Source organism: Vanacampus margaritifer, chromosome 6 (genome assembly GCF_051991255.1).
Source record: "Vanacampus margaritifer isolate UIUO_Vmar chromosome 6, RoL_Vmar_1.0, whole genome shotgun sequence".
Taxonomy (NCBI): Eukaryota; Metazoa; Chordata; class Actinopteri; order Syngnathiformes; family Syngnathidae; genus Vanacampus; species Vanacampus margaritifer.
Genome location: NC_135437.1, coordinates 11,729,783 through 11,753,713, shown reverse-complemented (window position 1 = coordinate 11,753,713; position 23,931 = coordinate 11,729,783). Strand labels below are relative to the sequence as shown.

General features: G+C 38.5%; 3 protein-coding genes across 6 annotated transcripts; all 3 read left to right on the top strand.

Annotated features, from left to right (window-relative positions):
* The first annotated feature begins 638 nt into the window (after nt 1-638).
* Nucleotides 639-5,144, top strand: LOC144053495 (axonemal dynein light intermediate polypeptide 1-like). Its single transcript, XM_077567995.1, has 6 exons — nt 639-873; nt 1,594-1,730; nt 1,814-1,983; nt 2,196-2,374; nt 3,106-3,270; nt 3,360-5,144. Exons 1-6 carry the CDS (start codon nt 793-795, stop codon nt 3,390-3,392), a joined length of 765 nt encoding a protein of 254 aa, XP_077424121.1. The 5' UTR covers nt 639-792; the 3' UTR covers nt 3,393-5,144.
* A 684-nt stretch (nt 5,145-5,828) lies between these two features.
* Nucleotides 5,829-16,583, top strand: chkb (choline kinase beta). Its single transcript, XM_077567994.1, has 10 exons — nt 5,829-6,335; nt 9,365-9,587; nt 10,779-10,912; nt 10,986-11,090; nt 12,821-12,879; nt 13,093-13,180; nt 13,258-13,366; nt 14,226-14,326; nt 14,414-14,495; nt 15,179-16,583. Exons 1-10 carry the CDS (start codon nt 5,920-5,922, stop codon nt 15,233-15,235), a joined length of 1,374 nt encoding a protein of 457 aa, XP_077424120.1. The 5' UTR covers nt 5,829-5,919; the 3' UTR covers nt 15,236-16,583.
* An 892-nt stretch (nt 16,584-17,475) lies between these two features.
* On the top strand, nt 17,476-23,007 carry LOC144053268 (kelch domain-containing protein 7A). Of its 4 annotated transcripts, XR_013294373.1 has the most exons (9): nt 17,476-17,945; nt 18,399-18,593; nt 19,105-19,289; nt 19,379-19,718; nt 20,231-20,376; nt 21,094-21,185; nt 21,581-21,630; nt 21,728-21,888; nt 22,524-22,646. XR_013294373.1 is itself a non-coding variant. In XM_077567552.1 (8 exons), the coding sequence occupies exons 1-8, from the start codon at nt 17,700-17,702 to the stop codon at nt 22,704-22,706; spliced, it is 1,608 nt and encodes a 535-aa protein (XP_077423678.1). In that variant the 5' UTR covers nt 17,476-17,699; the 3' UTR covers nt 22,707-23,007. The 4 variants fall into 4 exon arrangements, 3 of the variants coding, with proteins under 3 accessions (XP_077423678.1, XP_077423677.1, XP_077423679.1); XM_077567552.1 differs by lacking the exon at nt 21,094-21,185 and having other exon boundaries at nt 18,402-18,593; nt 21,476-21,630; nt 22,524-23,007; XM_077567551.1 differs by lacking the exon at nt 21,094-21,185 and having other exon boundaries at nt 21,476-21,630; nt 22,524-23,007.
* The last annotated feature ends 924 nt before the right edge of the window (nt 23,008-23,931 follow it).

The following is a 23,931-nucleotide window of genomic DNA, read 5'->3' as shown; positions in this document are numbered from 1 at the left end:
GTGTGTGTGTGTCATGCATATAAATACTGTAATTTAACTTTTCAATTAACATTGTTTTTAAATGAACATCTTTATACAATGTTTTGTTTGTGTTTAGCCAACCTTACAATAATACCACCTGTTTAAAATAGGATAAAGATTGAGAACGTTATGAAAAGGTTGAACTGTAATAAAAAAAAAAATTAAAAAAACGTTTTTACGACTCATTTTCATAACTCCCTAAATCATTATTACATGAAAAAATACACTTAGATCACTGAGAATGTATTTAAAAGATTTGTCTGACAATGTTGGTCTGGTGTGTATCAATGTTTAAAATATTACACACATACCTGCATAAACAGACTCAATCGGACAGATCAGCTACTTTAGCTAACATGACGTATGTTATTATATACTATGGCAGAAACCAAGTGACTTGCTAAATGCTTAGCCACCTTTCACGACTTCATTTTCAGACCTTTCTCCAAAGTTCTATCAGAAAGGCCACAAAAGTGTACAACCTCTTGGGCATATTAAATGTCGGCTGGTCGCGTTGGATGACGTCTGGCGTCTCAGACGATTAGTGATGACGTCAGATTATGTCACACTCGTAGAGAAAAAAAATTCAAACACTCCGCCCTTGAATTTGATGACAAGGGTGACGCGTTCATACGCGGGCGAAGTGTCAAAATTAGACAGCTGAATGGACAGTTTTGTCTTCGGTGTTACGTATGCATTCATGAAGCCAACCAGGGGTCTAGGATTTCCGCTGTAGATGTGTTATTTATTTTTTTATTTTTTTAAGGCAACATGTTTGAACCCCCCGAGACTCTGCTGAAATATGAGACCCCGATTTTAATCAGTAAAACCACAGATAAAAAGTGTACGAAGGTGAGTGCGACTGACGACATTTGTTCATGCCAACACTGAGTAAATCAGAGGTGGGAAAAGTACTCGCACTATGTACTTTTGTTGAAGTTCAGATCCTTGTATTTTTTTAAGGGGGTGGGGGCATAAGTAGAGGTGTTAATTTTTTTATATATTTTTAAGTACAGACTCTGACATGTACGAGTATGAAAGTAAAAACTTTTTTTTAACTGTTGTTAATTATACAGTATATACGTTTTGAAATCTTGACACAATGGGGAAAACTGCATAGCCTCCAAAATAGTTTCCCTCTCTTTATTAGTGCTCTTACTGAGAAGGGGGGGCCTGATGAATAATCACATTTCAGATGACTCATGTATGTTCTGCCAAGCAATAAACAGCAGTAAAATATATACATATTAAGAAAAGTCCACAAAGATGGCTATCACCTGTCATATTGCTAATGAAAAGTAAAATATGTCTACTACTAGATTAAAAAAAAAAAACAGGCTATTTCAAATGTTTTCAATTTTATTTGTATTTAATTTTGTAATTCATTTGCATACCACTTTAAGGAGCTTTTGTACTTCACTTTGAGAATCACTGAGCACCTGTTACAATGGATGATTGTTAAGTGCTTTATTTAAAAACCTCTCTGTCAACATGACAGTAAAAAAAGTCAAGAGAACACACAATGAAATACAAATCAATCAGGCAGTATAATATAATGCCATTTATTTCCAGGGGGGCCGTCCTTTTAAAGTCAGCAACCAACCACATGCCGACTCCCCGGTGCCTCCACCTCCTAAAACCAAATCTTCTGCAGCAGAAGCCCCGAGGCAGCAAAATGATGACATACTCAACCTCATCTTTCCACCCAGGTGCCGTGTACTCCCCTGCTTTCCACATCATGTCACTCGACTAATTCAACACTCATTTATCTTTCACTCTCTTGTCATGCCAGGGAATGGATTGAAGGAAACCAGCTGTGGGTGCAGCAAGTGTCCAGTGCGCCATGCACGCGAGCAGACGTGGTAAACCTCGAGGAGCACCTGGACAGGAAGCTGCAGCAAAGACGGGCCATAGAGACGGGAATATGCCCTGTCAGAAGAGAGCTTTATACCCAGTGCTTTGGTATGGAGGCCAGGCTACGCAAGATGTAATAACGTGCAGTGCCACGTTAAAGTGTACAGTAAATACTTCAACATATAAACGCACTTTTAAAATGATTTTTGCTGTTAAAAAATGGAAGACTATTGTAAATAGATAAATGGAAGGTAAATGTTTGTGAATTGTATTAATCTGACCGAAGGGCTGCATCATAATTGCAGCTGCTCTCTGTGTAGATGAGCTGATCAGGCAGGTGACCATTAACTGCGCCGAGCGGGGTCACTTGCTGTTGCGGGTCCGAGATGAGATCCAGATGACCATCGCTGCTTACCAGACCTTTTATGAGAGCAGTGTGGTTTTTGGCATGAGGAAAGCTCTGCAAGCTGAGCAGGACAAGGTCGACATGGAGAAAAAAGTAAGGCCCAGTTCTTCTTTCCTTCAGTAACTAGGTCATTATCTTTACTTTGATTGAGCATGTTGGTGGATTTGATAAATCAGAGTACAACAGGGAGGAGGCTGTTTTACATAAAAAATCAAGGAGAACAGTGACCCAATTGGAGCAACGTTTGTTTACACATTGAATATGTTTTAATAATAATGAGAAAAAGGCCCGTTCAGAACCACAGGCATTTCTGACAAATGAAAATAGCTTGAAAAGGGCCTTCTGGCTCTTTCCAAACCAAATAATTTTTACAAACGTGATAAAAGGACATAAAATATATTTAGTTTTAAAATGTTTAAATTATGGCATGGAATTTTAACAAACAGAAATGCCATTGTTAAAATGAAAGCCCTTACACCCAATAAACACCTTGCACTTGTTGTGGTTGACTAAAACAGTTTTCTGATGCAAGATGAATAAAATCTCAGCAGCATTTTTCAATTGATCCCCCTATGACGTAGCCCACCTTTCGCCGAGTGCTTCCACATATTCGGGGAATGCTTTTATGACGCAAAGCCTTGCAAAAATACAAGTACACTGAATGAGAGGGACTGTCTCCATTCACTCCAATCGACGGACATAAACGTGCTTCACTGCTTCAGTCAGTGCTCAGTCCGTGTACTTTTTTAAAGCTTCGCGCCATTGTGCACTCGCTAAAAGGTGGGCGTCGTCATCGTTTTCATGTTGACTATTGTCCTTCATAGATTGCCACGCTGGAGCAGGAGAAAGAGGAGCTTCAGAAAGAGTTGCGTGATGAAAAGGCCAAATGCGATGCCATCGAAAAGACCGAAGAAGAAAAACACGAAGTTCAGGAAAAGAAGTACACGGAGCAGATTCAGTTCCTCAAGAGAACGAATCAGCAGCTTAAGGTGATGATGCATTTCAGTGGGGTTCATATTGATGGTGCGAAATCAAACAGTATTAACCTGCTTTGCCTTTGTCATTTTGTCCCATTTAGGCTCAGTTGGAGGGGGTTGTGACACCAAAGTAACTTCACAGTAGCCATTTCACTATGGAGCGTGTCACTGAACAATGTCTTTTTCCCCTTTTTTTTTAAAGAATGAATGTAACTTTGGGTTACAATTAGATATTATATGTCTTTTTTTTTAAGAATGGATGAGAGTGGGTAATTATTAACTCATTCACTGCTATTGATGGCTATAGACTATTTTTATTAGTTAATTTTTTTCTTCACTTTTGTTAACAAGAGTATGAAAATCTAGAAAAATGTTTTTTGTACATTTAGAACAGATATAAAATTTGTGATTCATCGTGAGTTAACTATTGAAGTCATGCAATTGATTACAATTCGCCTGATGCGATTTTTAAAAAGAAAAGAAAAGATTATTTAAAAAATTGGGGGCGTCAGGCGATTAATTTTTTTTATCGTAATTAATCGCATGACTTCACAAGTTAACTGTTATATCTGTTCTAAATGTACAATAAAAAAAATCTAGGTTTTCATGCTCTTCTTAACAAAAGTATGGAAAAAATGTTAAACTAAAAGAAATAGTTAGAAGTCTATAGCCGTCAATGGAAGTGAATGAGTTAAGGCCCTGGTTATTGTTCTTCCAATGAATTAATCGCCTTTTCATTGTTTCTGGAAAATCTCAAATTGGTGCATATGTGTGTACCTGGTGTAAATATATGTATTTTAGAGCTCTCCAACACATACCCCCAAAACTCACTCAGTAGCGGCCTTTTTGAAAAGTAATAAAAATGTGCCCACAACTCTAGTTTCCTCCATTTATGACATGGAATTTGGTGGATATGTGTATCAGAACAGGATGCATGAAAAATTCTCAAGGACACCACACCTGAAAATGAGCAGTAAGTCAGCCATTTTGGTTTGAACCAGCTATTTTGGGGCAAGTTGTTGCCCAAATATTCCCCAATCAGAAGCAGTTGTACTAGACAGATAGTAATGTTATCTTGCCAAGCTCTTATACCTAGGCCACCAAATATGGGCGTCAGCAAAGTTTGATGAAAATTTTGACAATTGTACAAAGCAAAACGAAATACTGTAAATTAGTCCCCAACACCAGTTATAGCAAGGGACATTTTGGGGGTCCATCATTGTGTACTGCTTTAATGTAGCCGTGAAAATACCAGAGGCCCCTAAAATAAATTTGAAATGGTTATTGATATAAATTAATGTGTGACCATTTGTTTTGTATTTGAGTGCAACTAGGCAACATGAGTCAGCCACAAAGAAGTTGTGTGTTTTACACAACACGATGTAATTGTACAATTATTTCAAAGCTGTGGATCACGTTCAGGTCAGTTTCATCGTAAGATTTTTTAGGTGTGTCTCGAAAACAAAAGGTTCTGGCAGAGACTATGTCAAAACACACCCATAAAAACACCTGTCACTGATGGTTGTGTTAGTCTCGCTAATATAGATTTCACTTGTCACTTGTCACTCAGCTAAGCTACAAGGAAACATTTCTACAAAGCAGCGAAAGTGGATTTTAGATTTTTTTTTTATGCAATACCTGTTGATTATTTAAAAAAAAAAAATCAGGCATGGCCGCCTCCAGAAACTCTTCATTGCTTTTGCCTGATGACCCAGAGGTGTCAGCCTTGACTCGGTTGTACATCACCAACGAAGCTGGTTCGATCGCACAAAATGCAGGTGACAAAGTTTTGTCTCTTTAACTAATGCAAAATATTTGAACGTTGAGAAGTGTCAATTGAAGAGATGATAATGGCAAACTGCTTCCAAGTGAGAAAGAATCTTGGCAGTAGGTTTGTCATTTGTGTTACCAGTAGCTGAATGTGTGTTGTAATACCATGTTTATGTTTGATTTATTTTGGTCTGTTTTTATTTTTTTCAATAAACCATAACTAGTTTGTGTGTAAAATAATGACATTCAGGTCAATTCTGTGTACAAGTTGCATTACTCATCTGAGGATTGCTTGTGAAATTACGTCTTTATAATGGCTGTCTGATTAATTGGTCTACTCATTTTCTTTTTTTCTTACTTTACAAGATCATCTCGCGGGCCGGTTTAAACTCCCTCTGCTGGTCTAATCTAGCCCGCGGGTCGTAGGTTTGACAACCCTGGTCCAAAACATGCGGCCGCAAATCCGATGACACGACTGCAAAGTCGATCATCGACCTGCGTCTTAGGGTGTCCTGGTGCCAAGTGCACATAAGGATACCCCTATGTTTGAACATGATGTTCGTTATGGACAATCCATGACGAGCACTGCAGTCGAATAACAGAACACAACATAAAGTCAAGTCACCCATGACTTTCTACGTTTGTCAATAATGCAGACAGTCATGGGTGACTTGACTTTCAGTTGCATTTACCGCAAGTCTCGAGAGTACCGTTAGTGACGTAACACAGCGCCACCCAGCACAACCAACCAGTTTGCCTTAAACCCGGAAGTAAACTGCAATTGGACGGTTGTAAACACGGACAGACTCTGTCACGTGGTCCCCAATGTGCTAGCAAAAGGAGGCGTTGCGGCTTTTGTCGGGATGATGACTACGATTAAACATTGACCCCATGCGATTAACTAGATATGCTTTGGTCCTCTTCCGGGTAGTGGGCATTGCCGGCGAATTCCGTCCGTCTCCAGTAACATTTCGTCGCTCTCTCCGACCTCTAGTTCGCCTCGGTTCTCCTCGAGTCTTAGCCCAGAAACCCACGATGCAGGCAGGCGGCGACTCGATCCCAGTGGACGAAAAGAAGCCGACCAGCTACGAGTTGCTCATTCTCGCCCACGAGAGGACATCGAGAACCCCGAGTCCACTTTTGGGGGCCAACGGCGATGACGACTCCGAGGCGGAGTCCTTCAAGGGCGGCAGGACCGAGGAGGTAGACCGGGGCACGAAGGAGAGGGCGTTCGCGTGGTGCGGAGATTTCTTGTCTGGAGCGTGGAAGACCATCCAAATAATCGACTTTCAAATCAGCATCGTCAGGTGACTACCGAATCATTTCCCCTCACTTTGTGCCACGTATTCGGGACACATTTTGTTGTCATTTACGTACCGGGAACCCCGGTTTATGGTGGGGAAGATACAGTGCACACCCACGCGCGACAGGTGAAAATCTAGATAACTTTTTTATTTTATTTTTTAATGAATTTTTAAAAAGTAGTTTTGAACCTCCCACACTCTAAAAACTAACTTAAACACACTTGAATTTATTCAAACACAAAAATTATATTAGTATGCCTGTTCTCAGCCTCTTTTCGTGTAACATGTCTTGTTCTTATTGTTATTATTATTATTTCTGGCAGACTAGGCATGGCCTGTGCATTGCTGCTAATATGTCTTGCTCACAGGTCACCCAAGTAAAGGGTGCATGCTTGCTTCAAGCTGTTTACCCAGTTGAAGTTTATTTAATCCAAGTTAAATTGTGGAGAGGAAATACCCCCGCACAGAAAAAGTATCCACTGGTGCTTGTGGTGTCAGGAAACAACAATTCAGGAAAAGGGACGAGGTTCACCGCACACAGTTAAAAAGTGAGACACAATTTATTCACTTTCACCAACAACCTAGGGCTTCATCAGGAACAGCCTAGGCAAAACGCATTGTTAGTGTAAGTCAATAAATTGTGTCTCAATTTGTAACTGTGCGGTGGACCTCTTCCTTTTTCAAGAGTTAAATTGTGTTTATATATAAACCCTCAAAATGTTCAAACATAATATATTATAACGATAATCCACCCGCTCAATGCTAACATATTCACAAAGCCAAAGACGGGCTAGCGTAAATTTGCAGCGGTGGTATGGTAATTTTATTTTTATTTTTTTCTTATTTTGTCTTGTTCTTATCATTTAGGGTCCCATAGTTGATGTGTGTCTTGATGTATGCTGCTTATTCACTTATCTTATTATTATTATTGGGCTGATTGTAGATCAATTGAAGATCGAATAAAGTTATCTGAACCTGAATCTAATAATTCCAATTCCAAACCTTCAAACAACTGTGTGTTTAACACACACATGGAGCAGCAACAAATACAACCAGCATGCAATTCACAGGCATATATAGTAGGGGTGTTAAAAAAAAATCGCTTCGGCAATATATCGCGATATTACAGCGTGCAATTCTCAAATCGATTTGATATGAATCGATTTTTAAACATAAATCTTTCATGGGAATATTCAAGAAAACGTCTTACTTAGGGTTAGGATTCACACATTAAGCATGGAAGAATGTTATATCAATGGAACATTAAGCCTTAATATTTTATTTCAGTGCTGTTCAAACATGAAACAGACTGCAACCTGTTTGTTAAATGCAGTGGCTCAGTTATAAGCCAGAATTTTCAGATAAATAAATACATTTTCATACAAATCTTACAGTGTACATGTACAAGTTTACTGATTAGTAGGGGTGGGAATTGCCTAGTACCTGGCGATTCGATTCGTGTCACGATTCGATTTGATACCGATTAATCCCGATATGAATCTATAAATTGATTATTGCGATTTTTTTTAAACTCAAATTTAGAAAATGCTAATTAGTAAACTTGTACATGTACACTGTAAGATTTGTATGAAAATGTATTTATTTATCTGAAAATTTAGGTTGCAGTCTGTTTCCTGTTTGAACAGCACTGAAATCAAATATTAAGGCTTAATGTTCCATTAATATAACTTTCTTCCATGCTTAATGTGTAAATCCTAACCCTCAGTAAGACGTTTTGTTGAATATTCCCATAAAAAAATTATGTTTAAAAATCGATTTGGCCACATATTGAATCGATTCGAGAATTGCGCGCTGTAATATCGCGATATATTGCTGAATCGATTTTTTCTAACACCCCTACTGATGAGTATTTTCTAAATTTGAGTAAAAAAAAAATCGCAATAATCAATTCATAGATTTGTATCGGGATCGAATCGTGACCTATGAATCGTGATACGAAGTGAATCGCCAGGTACTGGGCAATTCACATCCCTAATATATATAGTATTTTCTCTAATGTGTTGAAAAGATAGACTGCAGATTATTTGGGGGCCTTTTCTTTTTCTACTTCTACATTTATTATGCAGCCTCTACTCCTGTACAGTTTGAAAAGTTTCATAGCACACCACCAAACAAAAATGTCACCAGAACTATATAGTGAACCTCTACTACTTGCCTGCGAGGGGTACCGAGCCTTGCAGTGAAAAATTGCAAGTACGATAAGTGAAACCACCCCAATTGCTTCTGTTAATTGTTTTAACTGTAAATTATGCCACAAACTGTGATCCCAAAACAGTTTAATCTCGTTTCAAGATAATTTTAGAACAATGAACCATAAAAATAAATGTTTACAGAATACCCGGAGTAAGATTTTAGTCCCTCAGTCGAGATGTATAGTGTCACTTAAAACGCTTCTTCCATGACCACAGTTGTACTACTTTCCCTCCCTCCAGGGCTTTGGTGACATTTTAGGAGGTTCTAGAAAGACATCAAATGTGCGTTGAAAACAGCAAATAGCTTGTAGAATGTAATTCACCCTTATGCTCGGTGACCTGTGTATCTACTTTTTGTTCCATTTTTGTTTGTTGATATACTGCAAGATGTTTTCCAAATGTCAAATATGCCATGGCGCAAATTAAGGTTGCGAAACACCGATTTGGACCACAGTCCGTTCTGTGAAGCTGGTTAAACTTTTATTTTTTGTTTTTGAAAACATTTCACATTCAATATTATTTGGAGGGAGTCAAAACTGGCACCATCATAAACCCTTTATTTACTGTGCAGATAATGGAGTAACATTTACACAATTTAATTTCATAGATGTATAACAGGAACACTTTAGCTGGTCAAATAAGATTAGGGCAAAAGTAATAAAATATATATATATAATAGTTGGAAATTTCATCTCCAACTATTATATCTTACGAAATCCGTTGCAAACACAGTTGAACCTTGGACACTGGCGGAAACGAGGCCAAGTCTGATGCTAGTGATTATCGTGTAATGTTCTATGTTTTGTTGCTCTTTTCCAGCGGCGGCCTGAGTAATCTGCTCTACCTGTGCAGCCTGCCTGACCACGTGCACAGCGTAGGGAAGGAGCCTCGTCGGGTGCTCCTCAGAATCTACGGTGCCATCCTCCAGGGCGTGGACTCGCTGGTGTCGGAGAGCGTCATGTTCGCCATTTTGGCCGAGCGGACTTTGGGACCCAAACTCTACGGCATCTTTCCAGAAGGGCGCTTGGAGCAGTATCTTCCAGTATGACACGCTGACCTACATTTACGTACAATCTAAATTTGCATATTTGTTATATGACAATTTATATTTTAAATGTAAAAAAAAAAAAGGTTACACACAGTCACAGATTTGATAGTATGGAATGCAGGTGTGAAAGAGGGCCAGAACAGTTGGAACTGCGTTCCGGTAAAAAATTCGGGACCGGTCCGAAAATATGATGGCAACTGTCAAAACCCCATGTTAAATAACCTGCCAGGCTGCCACCTAAGAAGAAGAAAAAATCTACTAACGTCAGATTTACATACAAGTCACCAAAAGCAGGGGGACCGTGAGGCGGCGCGATTGCATATCACGCGGACGGGCGCGTGCGTGGGGGGGCGCGGGTGACATGTTTGGAGATATGGTGTTGCTGCGAAAATTCGCATATTCCCCAAAGTTGAAAAATGTGAACTTTCTTCGCATTTCGCAACGCGGCCTGAAATATGTGCCACATCGGCTTCAGGGATGGACTACGTCACACACAGCGTCCTGTCTGGTGTCACCTGCGTGCAACAACACGGGCAGACACTTAATACTCCCGTAAAAAATGTATCCCCTCCTACGGGTACAACGCATGTTTTTCAATAAATACATAAACACACGTGGGCTTTGTTTTGAAACAAAAAAATATATTTATAGTGGAGAAGAAAAAGAAAAGCAAGCACTCGCGTTGCATTCAATGACCACACCCGCAGTAAGAAATGTCAGATATACATAGAAAAAGCTCAGACGACTGAATGTACTGTTTTTCTGTTTTGTTCCAGATGTTTGAAGTTTAAATATCCGTTTACAAGGAACCTTTTCGAAGAATCTCCACTTTTCTGTGGTCAAAGTTATAATATCCCACGGCAGGGGATGCAGTTTTTGTACGGGGGGTAAATACTTTTGGCACGACAGCAGAACGCTTCCCCCTATTTTGGTGTGAACATAGCATAAAGTGCTTCTGAATTGTTCCAGTGTGCTCGTGTGGCGTAATCCGTTTCCGACAATATCTATTATTTGTTTATCCGACGGAGTTCTGTCCACCGGCTTCGTTCTCTGTGTATCTGACGAGTCACGTCGATGTGTGCACGTCTGTGTTTTTATCTGCTATTTTTCACACCATAAAAAACAAAAAAAAACATTCTGGCTATTCATATTGCCGTTTTTGTTTGTCTGATTTGAAAACGGCAGAACACCCGCATGCGCACAGATCAGCTGTCAGACGCCGACATCTCCGCTGAGACCGCCACAAAGTTGGCACGTTTTCACAAAATGGTTATGCCCTTTAACAAAGAGCCCACCTGGCTGTTTGGGACCATTGACAGGTAAGTAGTAAAACTAGCTCTCTCCTCACGTCCCCCGCGCTTGTTTAATGATGTTGTTGACTGTGTCTGTTAGATACATGGATCAAGTGTTGACGCTGACTTTCACGCGCGATACCCATGTGAAGAAGTACAAGAAGCTGATGAAGCTCAATCTGCCAACGGAGCTCAAGAACCTTCGGTGAGTGGACTTAGAACTTTGAGTCATATGCTGTTCATTCATAGTTAATACCTAATAATTAAAACATAATAGGGGCATACATATTTTTTAATCAAGTGAATCATTTAAGTCATTATATTGTCTCTAATTCATTTAAAAGTGGGCAGCTGGTCTGAGATGATGCAACACACGGGCTCATTAAACCATAACAATATGTGCAATGTTAGTGTTTTACGGCTCTTTATACAGTGCTCATAAAACAGTTTTATCTAATACAGATAAGGGGGAAAAACAAAACCATTATGACATGATTTATCTTCCTTAGTGTGGTGTATCTCAGGCTTACATGTAGCGAGTGTTGCTATTTCGTCAGGTTTCATTCAAAAGACTGCAACTTTTCTTGTCGCCATCAAATTTGGAACGTTTAAAAGTTCTTTGACAACCTAAAAATGGCTTGCAAGGGGCTACCAAACATCCTTACAACGTTTTGCAGTCTTGAACAAAACCTGACGAAATAGCAACACTCGCTAAATGTGCATACCCTTGCAAGCTTGCGCTGTTCTGTGAGACATGGGCTTTAAAGCTTTGGAAAGAAGAGCTGTCTTGATTTTTGCCTTCATTGGGAAAGCGGCTGACCTTTGTCCCAGTGCCTTCTCCTCTCAATTGTCTACGCGGCCAGTTGGCATGCCCGCACGTGTCGGTCGTCCTTATCAAACGCTAAGATGCAGATTGTGCTGCATTCTATGATGATAAAGTGTTCCCACATCAACTAGGAATCTTGTTATGGACACACACACGCAAGTTTGTTTTACTATTTTTGTGGGGCCATCTCATTGGCATAATAACACCAACCTAGCCCACCCCCCCTAACCCCAACCATCGAAAATGATTGCCTACCCTCATTCCTTACCCTAACCTCAACCATAACCCAATTCAAACCTAAACTCTAAAACCAAGTCTTGACCCTCAAAAAGAGGTCTAAACTTGTGGGGCCCAGCAAAATGGCCCCACAAGGACGGGGGTCCGCAACTCTGTGAAATCCCGATATATTGGCCCCAATATGTAACAAAAACAAGACCACACACACACACACACACACACACACACACACACCATAGTGCAGTGGTTGCTTACTTTTCAATCCACGACAAATAAACAAACGGGTAACTCCCATGTGTGTAGCCCTAAATGCCACAGGAATGGCAAAAGTTATGTCACGGAACAAGTTTGTATTTGGTATGACTATTCTCTAGAAAAAAACTGAATAGGTGGGAGTATATTATTGAAAAACTGTCAATATCCACCCATTCTGGGAGCTGTTATATTTCATAATGTAATTTATGTACAGGTGACAGTTTAATTTTTTGTTAAAGTGAACTTTTTATGATGAATTATCTAAAGTGGAAAATCTCAAGAAAGTGGCAAAATGCTATTTCTTTATTATTCTTGTTGTTGTTATTATTATTTATTATTATTATAAATATTTAAGTTATTATCCACGCCAGCCACCAATATACTTTCAATTGTTTATTGAATAGGAGAGTCATCTTCAGAAAACTGTGTTCATCCCACAAGGGGCAATTCATGAGCAATGATTTGGTGTTCCGTTTCTGATACTCTTGTCGTTTATGCTTAAAAAAAACCACTTAAATGTCAAATTTGTTGTGTGCAAATCTTTTGGACTTAACTGAATGTCATGTGTTCTTAGCTGTTCAGTAGGGTCAAATGTCTCTTGCTCTTGTTTCACACAGTGACTTACTAGCAGCAACACCATCGCCTGTGGTCTTCTGCCACAATGATGTCCAAGAAGGTAAAAAAACAAAAAAAAAACACAAAAAGCTCTCTCCACTAATGGGATCTGCAGACCACTAACAGTTTTCTCATAAATGTTCACAGTCATTAGTGTGCAGGATGGTTATGTATGTATCTGAGAAGTCACAAAGTACGAACACTTCGTCCATTCCTTACTTTGTCAAAAAAAAAAAAAAGAGGCTCATTTGCTTTTCTTTTGATGTCCTTGCAGGTAATATTCTGATACTGCACAAAGCGGACCAAAGCTCAACAGACCGACTGATGCTCATCGACTTTGAGTACAGCAGCTACAACTACAGGTGAAGTCGTGTTTGAAATGTAGCTTTATATAAATAAATCAGTGCCATTTGAATGTGTTTAAAAAATTATTATTTAGGGGTTTTGATTTCGGGAACCATTTCTGCGAGTGGATGTATGACTACACCTACAGCCAGTGGCCCTTCTACAAAGCCACGCCGGAGGATTACCCAAGCAGAGAGCAACAGGTTGGTACACATTTTCATCATTTATTGCAACTTGAACACATTTAAATTCCATTGGACTGGTCAATTATTCACATTTAGTAAGTATTCATAAACTAAGTATCATTATCTTTGTAAATGCAACATTTTTGATACATATTTAACGATAAAAACGAAGAAAGTTACAATATTCCTTATTCTCATTCATGATCAGCTTTATAAAATGTAGTTCGTTTCACAGTGCCCTCTAGTGAATTTTTTAGTTAAGATTTAATATGTTGCTAAAAGTAATGTGAAAAGTGAGTGAAACAAAGCTAAACAAAAAAAACCCGAATAAAGATAAGTACTGTATGTGGAGGGGAAAACAAAAAATAAATACATAAAATACTAAATAAAATATGTAATCTATGAGTTGTAAATATGCAGAAAAAAATATGATTTTAAGAGAATTACATCGAGGGAAGTCATAATTTTGAAAAATGCTTGCAAATTTACAAGAAAGGTTGTAATACTACAAGGGGAAAAAAATCACAAAAGGTCATACTAAGCGAGTTAAAATAAATATTATTTCGATAAAGTTGATGGGGAAAGTCGTAATATTGCAAGATAAAAGCCTAATTATTTTAAGAAACTTTACGTAAGTGATAATATGACACCATAGTCGTATTTTTTCAAGAAAAAAGGTGGCAATTCCTCAAGAAAAAAAACAATTTGAGAATAGAAAGAATGAATCATTTTACAAGAATGAATACCTTTGAAGTCGTATGTTTTTTTTAATGACAAAAAGCCACAAAAAACATAACAAAAATAGCTATATATATTTACGGTATGTTTGTGGTCATTTAAGATATATTTAACATTTTTTAATTCTCTCTCTCCTTAGCTTCATTTCATCCGAAGTTATCTGTCGGAGCAGAGAGAATGCGGTGATCAAAGTGTGGACCAGACGCAGCTGGAGGAAGCGATGATCATTGAAGCCAACAGGTAAACTGGCCTGTCCAACACGTTGACAATTAAAAATTTTTTTTAAAAAAGTACAACACAATTATATGACAGCTTTGTCTTGTGCAGGTATGCGTTAGCGTCACATTTCCTGTGGGGCCTTTGGTCCATTATCCAAGCGAAGCTCTCCAAGATCGAGTTTGGCTACATGGTAAGGAGGAGAGCCCTTTGTTGTTTTGATAGTAGTGGTTGTACCTTCATAAGTTTATAAAAACATCCAAGTACATAATTAAGTAGAATATGAAGCGTTAAACAGTTTGTGCATCGTGATTCATGCCAGGGATAGCGCATACAGACATTCGAAGAAGATTTGATGATGATATGCGGGAAGATTGTCGCAATCAGGCTGCAGTAATATTAGTTGTTTTTTTTTTTGCAGAGTGTAAAGAGTAAGCCTTTGAGTATTGTTATATTTTCCAGCCGCATGTGCTGCTAGTATTTGTTTTCAAATGAAAGTCGTGTAAAGGTTTATAACGACCGCGATATTGATGCTAATGGCATAAGCCAATCTATGTCGTTTCCTATTACGTTTTGCCTGCAGACTTTCATAAAGCAAAGTAATGTGGTTTGATTAAATACACATTGTAAAATGTCTTTGTCATATGCCTAGTTTTAAAATAAACTTGACTTTGGAGTGGCGATAAACAGCTTAAAAGCATTTGACCTCTTCTGAGGAATTTTTTTACTACCCGCCAAAATGCTGCTTGCTGACACCATCTAGCGCTCATATCTCATTGTTTTTAGATCAAATGAAACTCATGAATCAAGATATTGCTGATTTTATGTAGGGTACATACTTGTCTCATTGTAATCCATCATATGATCATTTACCAGGACTACGCCCAGGTCCGCTTTGATGCTTACTTCAAGCAAAAGAAGCTCTTCTCCTGAAGCCCTCCTTGCACTCATCTGAAAATCCAAACTTTTTTTTTTAGTACTTTATTTAAGTACATTTAAAAGCTTGTAATGAGAACAGTCTTATGTGTGCATTTCTAATCAAAAAAATTGAGATAGTCCAAGCAAGTTCTTTAAATCCAGTTGGATATATTCGTCTCCTCCCACAACCCCATCATTTTTTTCTTCTCTTTGATGCACTAGTTTATGATGGACCACTTTTTGGCATAACGATTTGTCGTGTCTTTTCATTGTGGAAGGCGGTTGTGTTATTATTTTTGACTACCTCACTTGCTTTGATAACTGATGTTCCGTCCACATTCATATGAAGAAGCACATGTCATCCAGAGCTCTAAACGGTACTCGAAAGTGGATTGTGTTCCGTTATTTGGTGATTAGACTGTCCTGGACGAAGGAGTATTAGGGACGCAGTAAAAGACATGCTAATAATTTGAGAATAAATTTATAATTTTGTTGGAATAATTAAGTCATAATGCTACAAGGAAAATATTTAAGTTTTAGAATACTACAAGGAAAATATTTTCAGAAAATAGTCATAAAATCCCTTGAAATAAAATTAGACTGAAGTCATACTTAAAGAAAACAAAAGTAAATTTGTAAGGATGAAAGCTGCCATATTACACACAAAAAAATCATGTAGCTTTACAAGAATGATGTCATAAATTTATGAGACAAATTGTAATTTTGGGAGAATTAAGTTACAAAATTCTTTGTTATTGTTTTAAAAATTACAGTTCTTCATAATTTACAAGAATAAAGTCATATTACAAGACATAATATGTATTTCCCCAACAATGAAGTCATAGATTTGCCAGGGAAATCATCAATTTAAGGGAAAACAAGAATAAAATACAATTATTAACTAAAAGTTACAAATTTGCAAGACAAAAGTTGATTTGACAAAAAAAAAAAATTAAGAATAAAATCAGAATGTTCCAAGATTTTTTTTTTTTTACAATAAGTATTTAAATGTCTCATGGTGATTTCACTTTCTATTGAAAGGCGCTATAATTTATGACTACACTATTAAAAGTTAAAACTGTGACTTTTCTTTCAAATTTGACCTGTTTGTGGTATCATCTTGTTCTCATAGAATTATGACTTAATATGACTTCTATTTTGCCTACTGTCTCTTGTCATTGAGGACCCAAAACTCCTGACCTTTATAAGCTGTGATACTGCTGTACTGTACTCTACAAAATAACTATTTGGACAGGTGTACCGTTAATAGGGCCGAGGTGACTCTGCTGTAAATAATACTACAGCATGAATGTTTATGAAATGAAAACAATAAACAACAACATTGACATCTTACTGGATTTTTTTTTTTTAATTATTATTATTATCCTGAGCACGGCTTAAAATATATGGAGTGGCTTGTTTTTGTTTTTGTGGTTTGTCATGCACCTTTTTATCGAATTTGTTGTAACCAAAAAAGCTCTACCAACCATTTTTGGGAGATAAAAGTAAATGGTGAACTTTTCCAGTCTATTTAAGTGCAGGTAAAACATACTGTTCTCTGTTTTGCATTGCTCCTGTTTGCACTATTAGTGTACTGTATATAATTTAATAAACTTAAGTCTCTAGAAAAGGGGTGTCCAAACTTTTTCTTTCAAGAACTGCATACAGATTAATACAAGGCCCACTTGACATGCTTCACCTTTACTTCACGCCCTGAAACTCATCCATCCGGTAAAGTTATGTGAAGCAATTACATATTGTTTAATGAATCATTTCGTTGCTGTCAGGAGGAAACATTTCCAATTATGGTTAATTTCATATTTTTTTCCACAAATGAGTCACCACATGGTCTGTTACTTTTGCAAATGACCAAGTATGAACCAATCTTAAACATTGAAAATGGCTTCAGAGCAAATCCATGCATTCTCTTCAAAAGTCTGAGAAGTGTTGTTATAACTCAACCTCTTGACTCGGCGAAGCCTAGCAGCATTATGTTGACTCAATATCTGAGTCATATATTAGATATTAAAAAAATAAAAATAAAACTAGGTAATGAAGCAAACAGTGATGTGACATTAGTGGAAAACATAAAAGAGTGATGGGAGCAAATTATTCTCTGCTCCTGCCACGCCGCCCAGTGTAGAAAGTAAGTAGTACAAATGCTGGCAAGCAACATGTCCTGTGTCATTAGTTAATTTAGTATATTTGACGCACGGGCTGCAAATTGCCCCCAAGCAGTAGTTTGGACACCGCTGCTCTGGTGGTTGGGCTACTTGCCTATTTTCCTCGTGTCAGTTCAGTGGAGCCCAGAGAAGGTTCAAGTTCCATGTGCCAAAAATAGACCAGACTGAATAAACTGCCCAGCTAAACCAACTGGATCTTTTCTTTATCCAGAACAAACGCAGAATTTTGAACAACGTGACGCGTCGAAAGGGCAAGACGAGTTAGCGATAGTTTATTCAGTATTCGGTCATCTGAAATGAACCTATGGAATTGTTTTGGAAAGACGTTGGAGTGGATTCGTATGTGGCTGAAGTATGGTCTGGTAAGACTGTGCAGTGTTTTTCCCAGTGTTGGTGCATGGACAGCAGGTGTCACCCACACCAATGCGTCACACCAAGAACACTCAGACGAGTGGAAACGCAAGATGGAACTTCGCACGTACGACCTGGGAGGCCAAGGCGGAAGCTTGGTTACTATTCAGACCAGCACGCACACATTCCGCGTAAGTACCGTTTACGGATAGTTGCTCCCAAACACATCATATTAAAAAAAAAGTATTAAAGCGTTCTTCTATTCAAAACTATTACAGTTTTAGTCTTAATTCAGAGTAAAAGGTCACAAAAGTAACTTGTTAGCCCATTGTGAGTAAAATCACAGTGGACATTTGTGTGTAACCGACAGCGACAACAGAAAGACCGAAATGCTATTGCTAGTAGTAGCAGTAGCGCTGTTGAGTCAGCTGGGGAGGCTGCGGTAGAGATGGAGTGGAGAGTGACGAGGGACTAATAAAGGGGTCAAAACTATATTAAATGTTAGTTCATTTACATTACAGTAAAACTGAAGATTTTCAATATTTGCGACAGGACTTTGCTCATATCACCCACAAATTTAAAATCATTTTGTGTTCCAAAACAATAATGTTCTTTTTTCATAATCAACCATTTCATCGTCCAAGCAGGCAGACCTGGGAAGGCTTTCTGAGTGCAGCGAGTACTTCCGGGCTTTGTCCCAGTCCGGAATGAGGGAGGCCGCCGAAAATCTGGTCCACCTGGAACTCGTGTCCTCAGATGTTTTTCACCACCTACTGGAGTTTTACTTTAACAACACATTCGAGACGCCGCGAGAGGAGGAGTTAGGCCTGCATATACAGGTATTCACAGATAAGCTATAAAATGTTTCCCAATTAGTAGGATCAGTGGTGGTCCCCCCAATAATATGTTCTATGCAGCCCCACCCACTAGTCTAAATATGGTATTCTGGTTGATATTACATTGCAGCAAAATTAAACCATTTTTATCCATCTCAGGGGGCGGCCATTTTGCCACTTGCCGTCGACTGACGAGGACATCACAGTTGCTCAGGTCTCAGGTAACAACCAATCAAAGCACAGCTTGAGAAAACAGGTGAGCTGTGATTGGTCGTTGCCTGAGCCCTGAGCAACATTGATGTCATCTTCAGTCGACAGCAAGTGGCAAAATGGCCGCCTCCTGAGATGGTTTAAAACGGCTGGATTTTGCTTCATAACTCATATTCCACAAATGTAATATTAATCAGAATGTCATGTTTAGACTAGTGAGGTCACATAACATTTTGTCAATAAATGTTTAAGGTTAACTTCCACTTAAGGAGGCAAACTAACTTTTTGTGTGTTGTTTTTGGAGGTCAGCAGCTACCTCCTGGCTGAGGACTTCCTCTCGCGGTGTCTATCCGTGCTGACCGAGGAGCTGAGGCCGCAGAGGTGTTTGTACTACCTGAGTTTGGCTCAGGAGATCTGCTGCATGGAGCTGAGGAGCACCGTGTTCGCCTACCTGAGTAGAAACCTGCTGGAGCTGCCTCATGTCATCAAGTATGTTGACGGCTCGTTATTAATTGAGAATGTGTTTCGAGGAAAGTGACTCTTGACTCGCTTTTGCCATACTTCTCTTGATGCCTCAGGTGTCTGAGCAACGAGGAGAAAGAGGAGCTCATCCTCTTGAGGACGCAAGGAAAGCCTCGTCTCTGCAGTCTTCGGAAGGAAAACCTGATGTCCTGGAAGGATCCGGAGACGGAGCGCGCCCGCCACGTTTTCGTCGAGCAAAACGGATTGTGGCGTTCCATCACGGAGTTCCCGTTTTGGACGGACAAGTGGTGCTTCACGGCCGTGGTACTGTATAACTACTTGTACATCATAGGAGGCTACAGGACCCTTGTGAGGAGGAGGTGGGACTTCAAAATAGCCACGTTTAGGTATAATCCTTTGACTCAGGAATGGACTGCTGCTGCTCCACTTATTAAGGTAAGACAAAGATCCTAATTTATAGCCATCTTTCCATTAAAAAAAAAAAAAAAGAAGTAATAAATAAGTCTGGCCTGTCAATGTAATTGTTGTCATCTTTCCAGCAAAGAAATAGCTTTTTAGTGACTATACCATCACATGACATAATATTGACATGGATCCATAAAGCATTCACGGAGACATTTAATATATAACTTAATGTGGCTTATCACAGTTAAATTTTTGTCCTTTTGACTAGTACCGGTAAACTGGTAAAGGTCACATGTCACCAAGAATGATTAAGTTGTACAGCTATCTTCCCTCTGTATGTCTGCCAAATTTGGAGACGATAAGATGGAAATTGAAGGATTTTTTATTATTAATTTATTAATGTATTATTATTATTTTTCATTATTTTTTTATCTGTTCAACATTGCTGTGGCTTTGAACTGTAACGTTGAACCTTTATGCTGTAAGAAGTGCAAAGTTCTTACAATTGTTTGGCTCCTTGCCTGTGTTTTGTTGGTTTACAGCACAGAAGGCACTTCAGCGCAGTGGCCTGCCAGGGCCGTATTTACGCAGTAGGTGGCTGGTACTTGGACTCCCTAGTCACCCCGGACTCCAGCACGGCCCTCTACACAGCTGTGGAGTGCTACGATCCATGGGAGGACACATGGAGGTCTGTACTGGAAAGAAGTGACGTCACGGCATTGCCATAACAGTGTCCAATCACTATGATTGTTATCATGGATGGATGAGCATATGTTATGCTACATTTTGCTATTCTAGATTGTTATATTGTTCTATCATATTCTATGCTAGGTTATTACTTTATCTATGCTAGATTGTTTTGCTCCGTGTACTGTATCTACTAGGGGTGGGAATCTTTGAATGTCTCACGATTCGGTTCAATTCCGATTTTTGGGTCTGCTATTTGATTCAGAATCGATTTTTGATTAAGAATGATTTTTTATTCAAAATTATTTGATTGACAATGATTTTTGCTTCAATCTATAGATGTGCAAGGAATTGTAATGATCTACTCCAGAGGTGGGCATCGAGGGCCGCAGTCCTGCAGGTTTTGCGTGTTGCCCTTCTCCAACACAGCTGATATATGATCAGCTCATCAGCAAGCTCTGCATAAGCCTGATAACGATCCTGTTGATTGGAATCAGCTTGTGTTGGAAGTGAGAAACCTACAAAACCTGCAGGACTCCGGCCCTCGAGGACCGAGATTGCCCACCTCTGTTCTACTCCAATCTGACTCGCTAATGCTAATTAGCGTGCTACTCGGGACACTTTTATCACTCAAAAAACACTGCAAAAAAAGTACTTATTGGAATAACTTGATTGTGACTTTTTTATTCTACTCTCTAATATGGCTACAACTTAACAGTGTATTAGACTGCGTGGAACCACACTGCCCCTCAGTGGCCAAACCGGGTACAACACGAACAGCGCTCCTAATAAAGGCACACACAGACAAAGGTAAGACAGTATAAAATAATTAAAATAAAAGCGATTTTGGGACATTTAAAATCGATTCTGAATCGTACTAAATGAGAATTACGATTCTTATGAGAATAAAATTTTTGGGCACACCCCTAGTATCTACTCTATGTATTTATGTGTGTGTGTTTATGTTCTGTTTAAGCCATGATATGTTATGCTGTCTTAGGTTAGCCTAAGGAAGGCTAGGTTAGGCGACCCCACGCCAAGCATTCTATACGAAGCAGTTTTTTTCACACGTGTAATTTCAACATGTCTGTGTGCCTCAGGTTTGTCTCGTCTCTCCCCATCACGGACTTTCAGTTCACCATGACTCTTTCTCATGACGTACCCCTGGCGACCAGTCTTAGACACTGTCTCTACGTCCTTGGCAGCATACAGAGGACTGGAGAGAAACTGCTGCTCCAGTACAACACCAGTCAAGGTACGAGTACCAGTATCACAATTGAGGATGGGAAGCTGTTTGAGAATTCAGCGATCGAGTGAAAAATGTCATCTGAACGTGTCTTGGAATCTGGCAGATTCGTGGTGTGAGCTGCTTCCTACGCTCACCAGAGCAGACGCTGACCTTCCAGTTCTTTACTTGCTCATGGGCGCCTCGGACAAGTTAGTGGTGATTGGAGGAAACAACTCGCATAACGTCGTCACGTCGTTCTGCGTCCGCTCGCAGAAATGGGGGCAGGTAAAGAATAACCACAGATTGTTAATATAAACTCTTGTTAAGTCTGAACTGTTCAATCATTGACAGCAAATCCCAAATCATTGAAACAGGAGTCTTTGCTGGTCCCGCCGAACAAAATTAAACAAGAATTTCAAAAATGAATTACTGCAACTAAATAATGCATCTTTGTTTTATCTATCTAAACCAAAAACATTTAGTGACAGGCAGCACAATTAAATATATAAGCTTTTTTTTAATAGACTTTTATCTCAATTTACAAGCGACACGACATAAGAGTTTTTCAAGATAAGAGCTGTTACTTGTCCATTTTTTTTGTCTTCAGTTGTTACTTGGTCATACAAAAGTGTACTCGCTTTAATTCCAACGCACAATGAAAAACAACAGACAGGATAACAAAACTAGCATCCTTGTTGCTGTAATTATAAACCTTCAAACAAGTCATTTGAACACTAGTTGTTTTCAGTGTAACTATTTTTAGAATGTAAAACATTGTAGTGGTATTTTTCTTTTCAAAACACGGTACAATCATTTTTGGCGGTGTTTTTTCGGGACCCTGGAACAAATGGAAGATATTCTGTGTAACGGTCTGTGTAACGGCGAGGGCCTCCAACAAGTGCTTCACTTCCTTTGCGCAGGTGCACAGTGTGCAGAAAGCGGCGTTCGCAGGACAGGGGGCGCTGTTGGGCTCGCAGGTGGTGATGCCGAGTGTGGAGCATAACAGTGTGGCGACGATGGACTTGCAAACGCTCTCTGTGAAGGTTCTGACTCCTCTGCCCATCTCCATTTGCTATGAAGCTGTCTTTTATCTTCACTTTTGATATCACACACTATGCGTATTGTACTAGGAACTCTGATTCTAATGTTAGATTACTCTTAATATAAGTATTCTGCTTGTCTGTTACTCACACAAAGCTTCACTGTTTCGGAGTGAATGAGTCAATTGAATGTTTATATTTATATTCATCTGCCAAAACAGCTATATTTTGCCCTTAAAATGTGTCATAAATATTACACTAGCTTTTTAATTGGGCTGCCTTTTGTTTTGTTTTTTTTAGCTTTTTTTGACAGAACTATCTAATAGTTATTTCTCTTTTTTCTTATAGTACTTGTGTTGCAATAATGGCCTTTAATATTTTTCTCTGTATTTTCTTAATAAACTTGAAAATGTATACTTTTACATTTCTAATAATTGCTTTTTTTTCTTCTTCTGATTCTTTCTACATTTTCTAAAAAATGCTCCTTTAACTCATTCACTACCATTGATGGCTATAGACATCAAAAATTCATTTAAACTATTATTATTATTTTTCCCACTTTTGTTAACAAGAGTATGAAAACCTAGATTTTTTTTATTGTACATTTAGAACAGATATAAAATGTGTGATTAATTGTGATTACTAATTTTAATCGCCTGACGCCCCAAATTTGTAATGTTTTTTTTTTTTTTTAATTCATTCATTGCTATTGACGGCTATAAACGTCAACAATTCATTTAAACTATTTCTATTAGTTAAAAAAAAAATTTCCTTTTGTTGACAAGAGTATGAAAACCTAGAATTTTTTTTATTGTACATTTAGAACAGATATAAAATTTGTGATTAATCGTGAGTTAACTAGTGAAGTCATGCGATTAGTTACAATTAAAAATTTGAATCGCCTTTTGCCCTACTTTCTATTAATCTTTTTTTAAAATGAATTTATGGCAGTGAATGAGTTAATATTGGTATTCTTTATATTTTCCAATAATTTAACAATGCCCTTTTAATATTTATCTCTATATTTTCTTATAATTTCCCATTTTCCTAAACTTGATGTTCAAAAACTTTTAGTTTACAAATGCAGTACATTCCTTTACATTTTCCATTGTAAAGTATTTATTCAACAGTATTTGTACAAATCATGAAGTAAAAAAAAAAAAAGTGACCAACCACATTGTGTGATAAGTGTATTGTTGCTTTTCAAAGCTCAATATGTCATGTGGTCCTTTGATCATCATAAAGTGTGCCTGACATGCCATGATGTCATCTTTGTGCATACTTCATG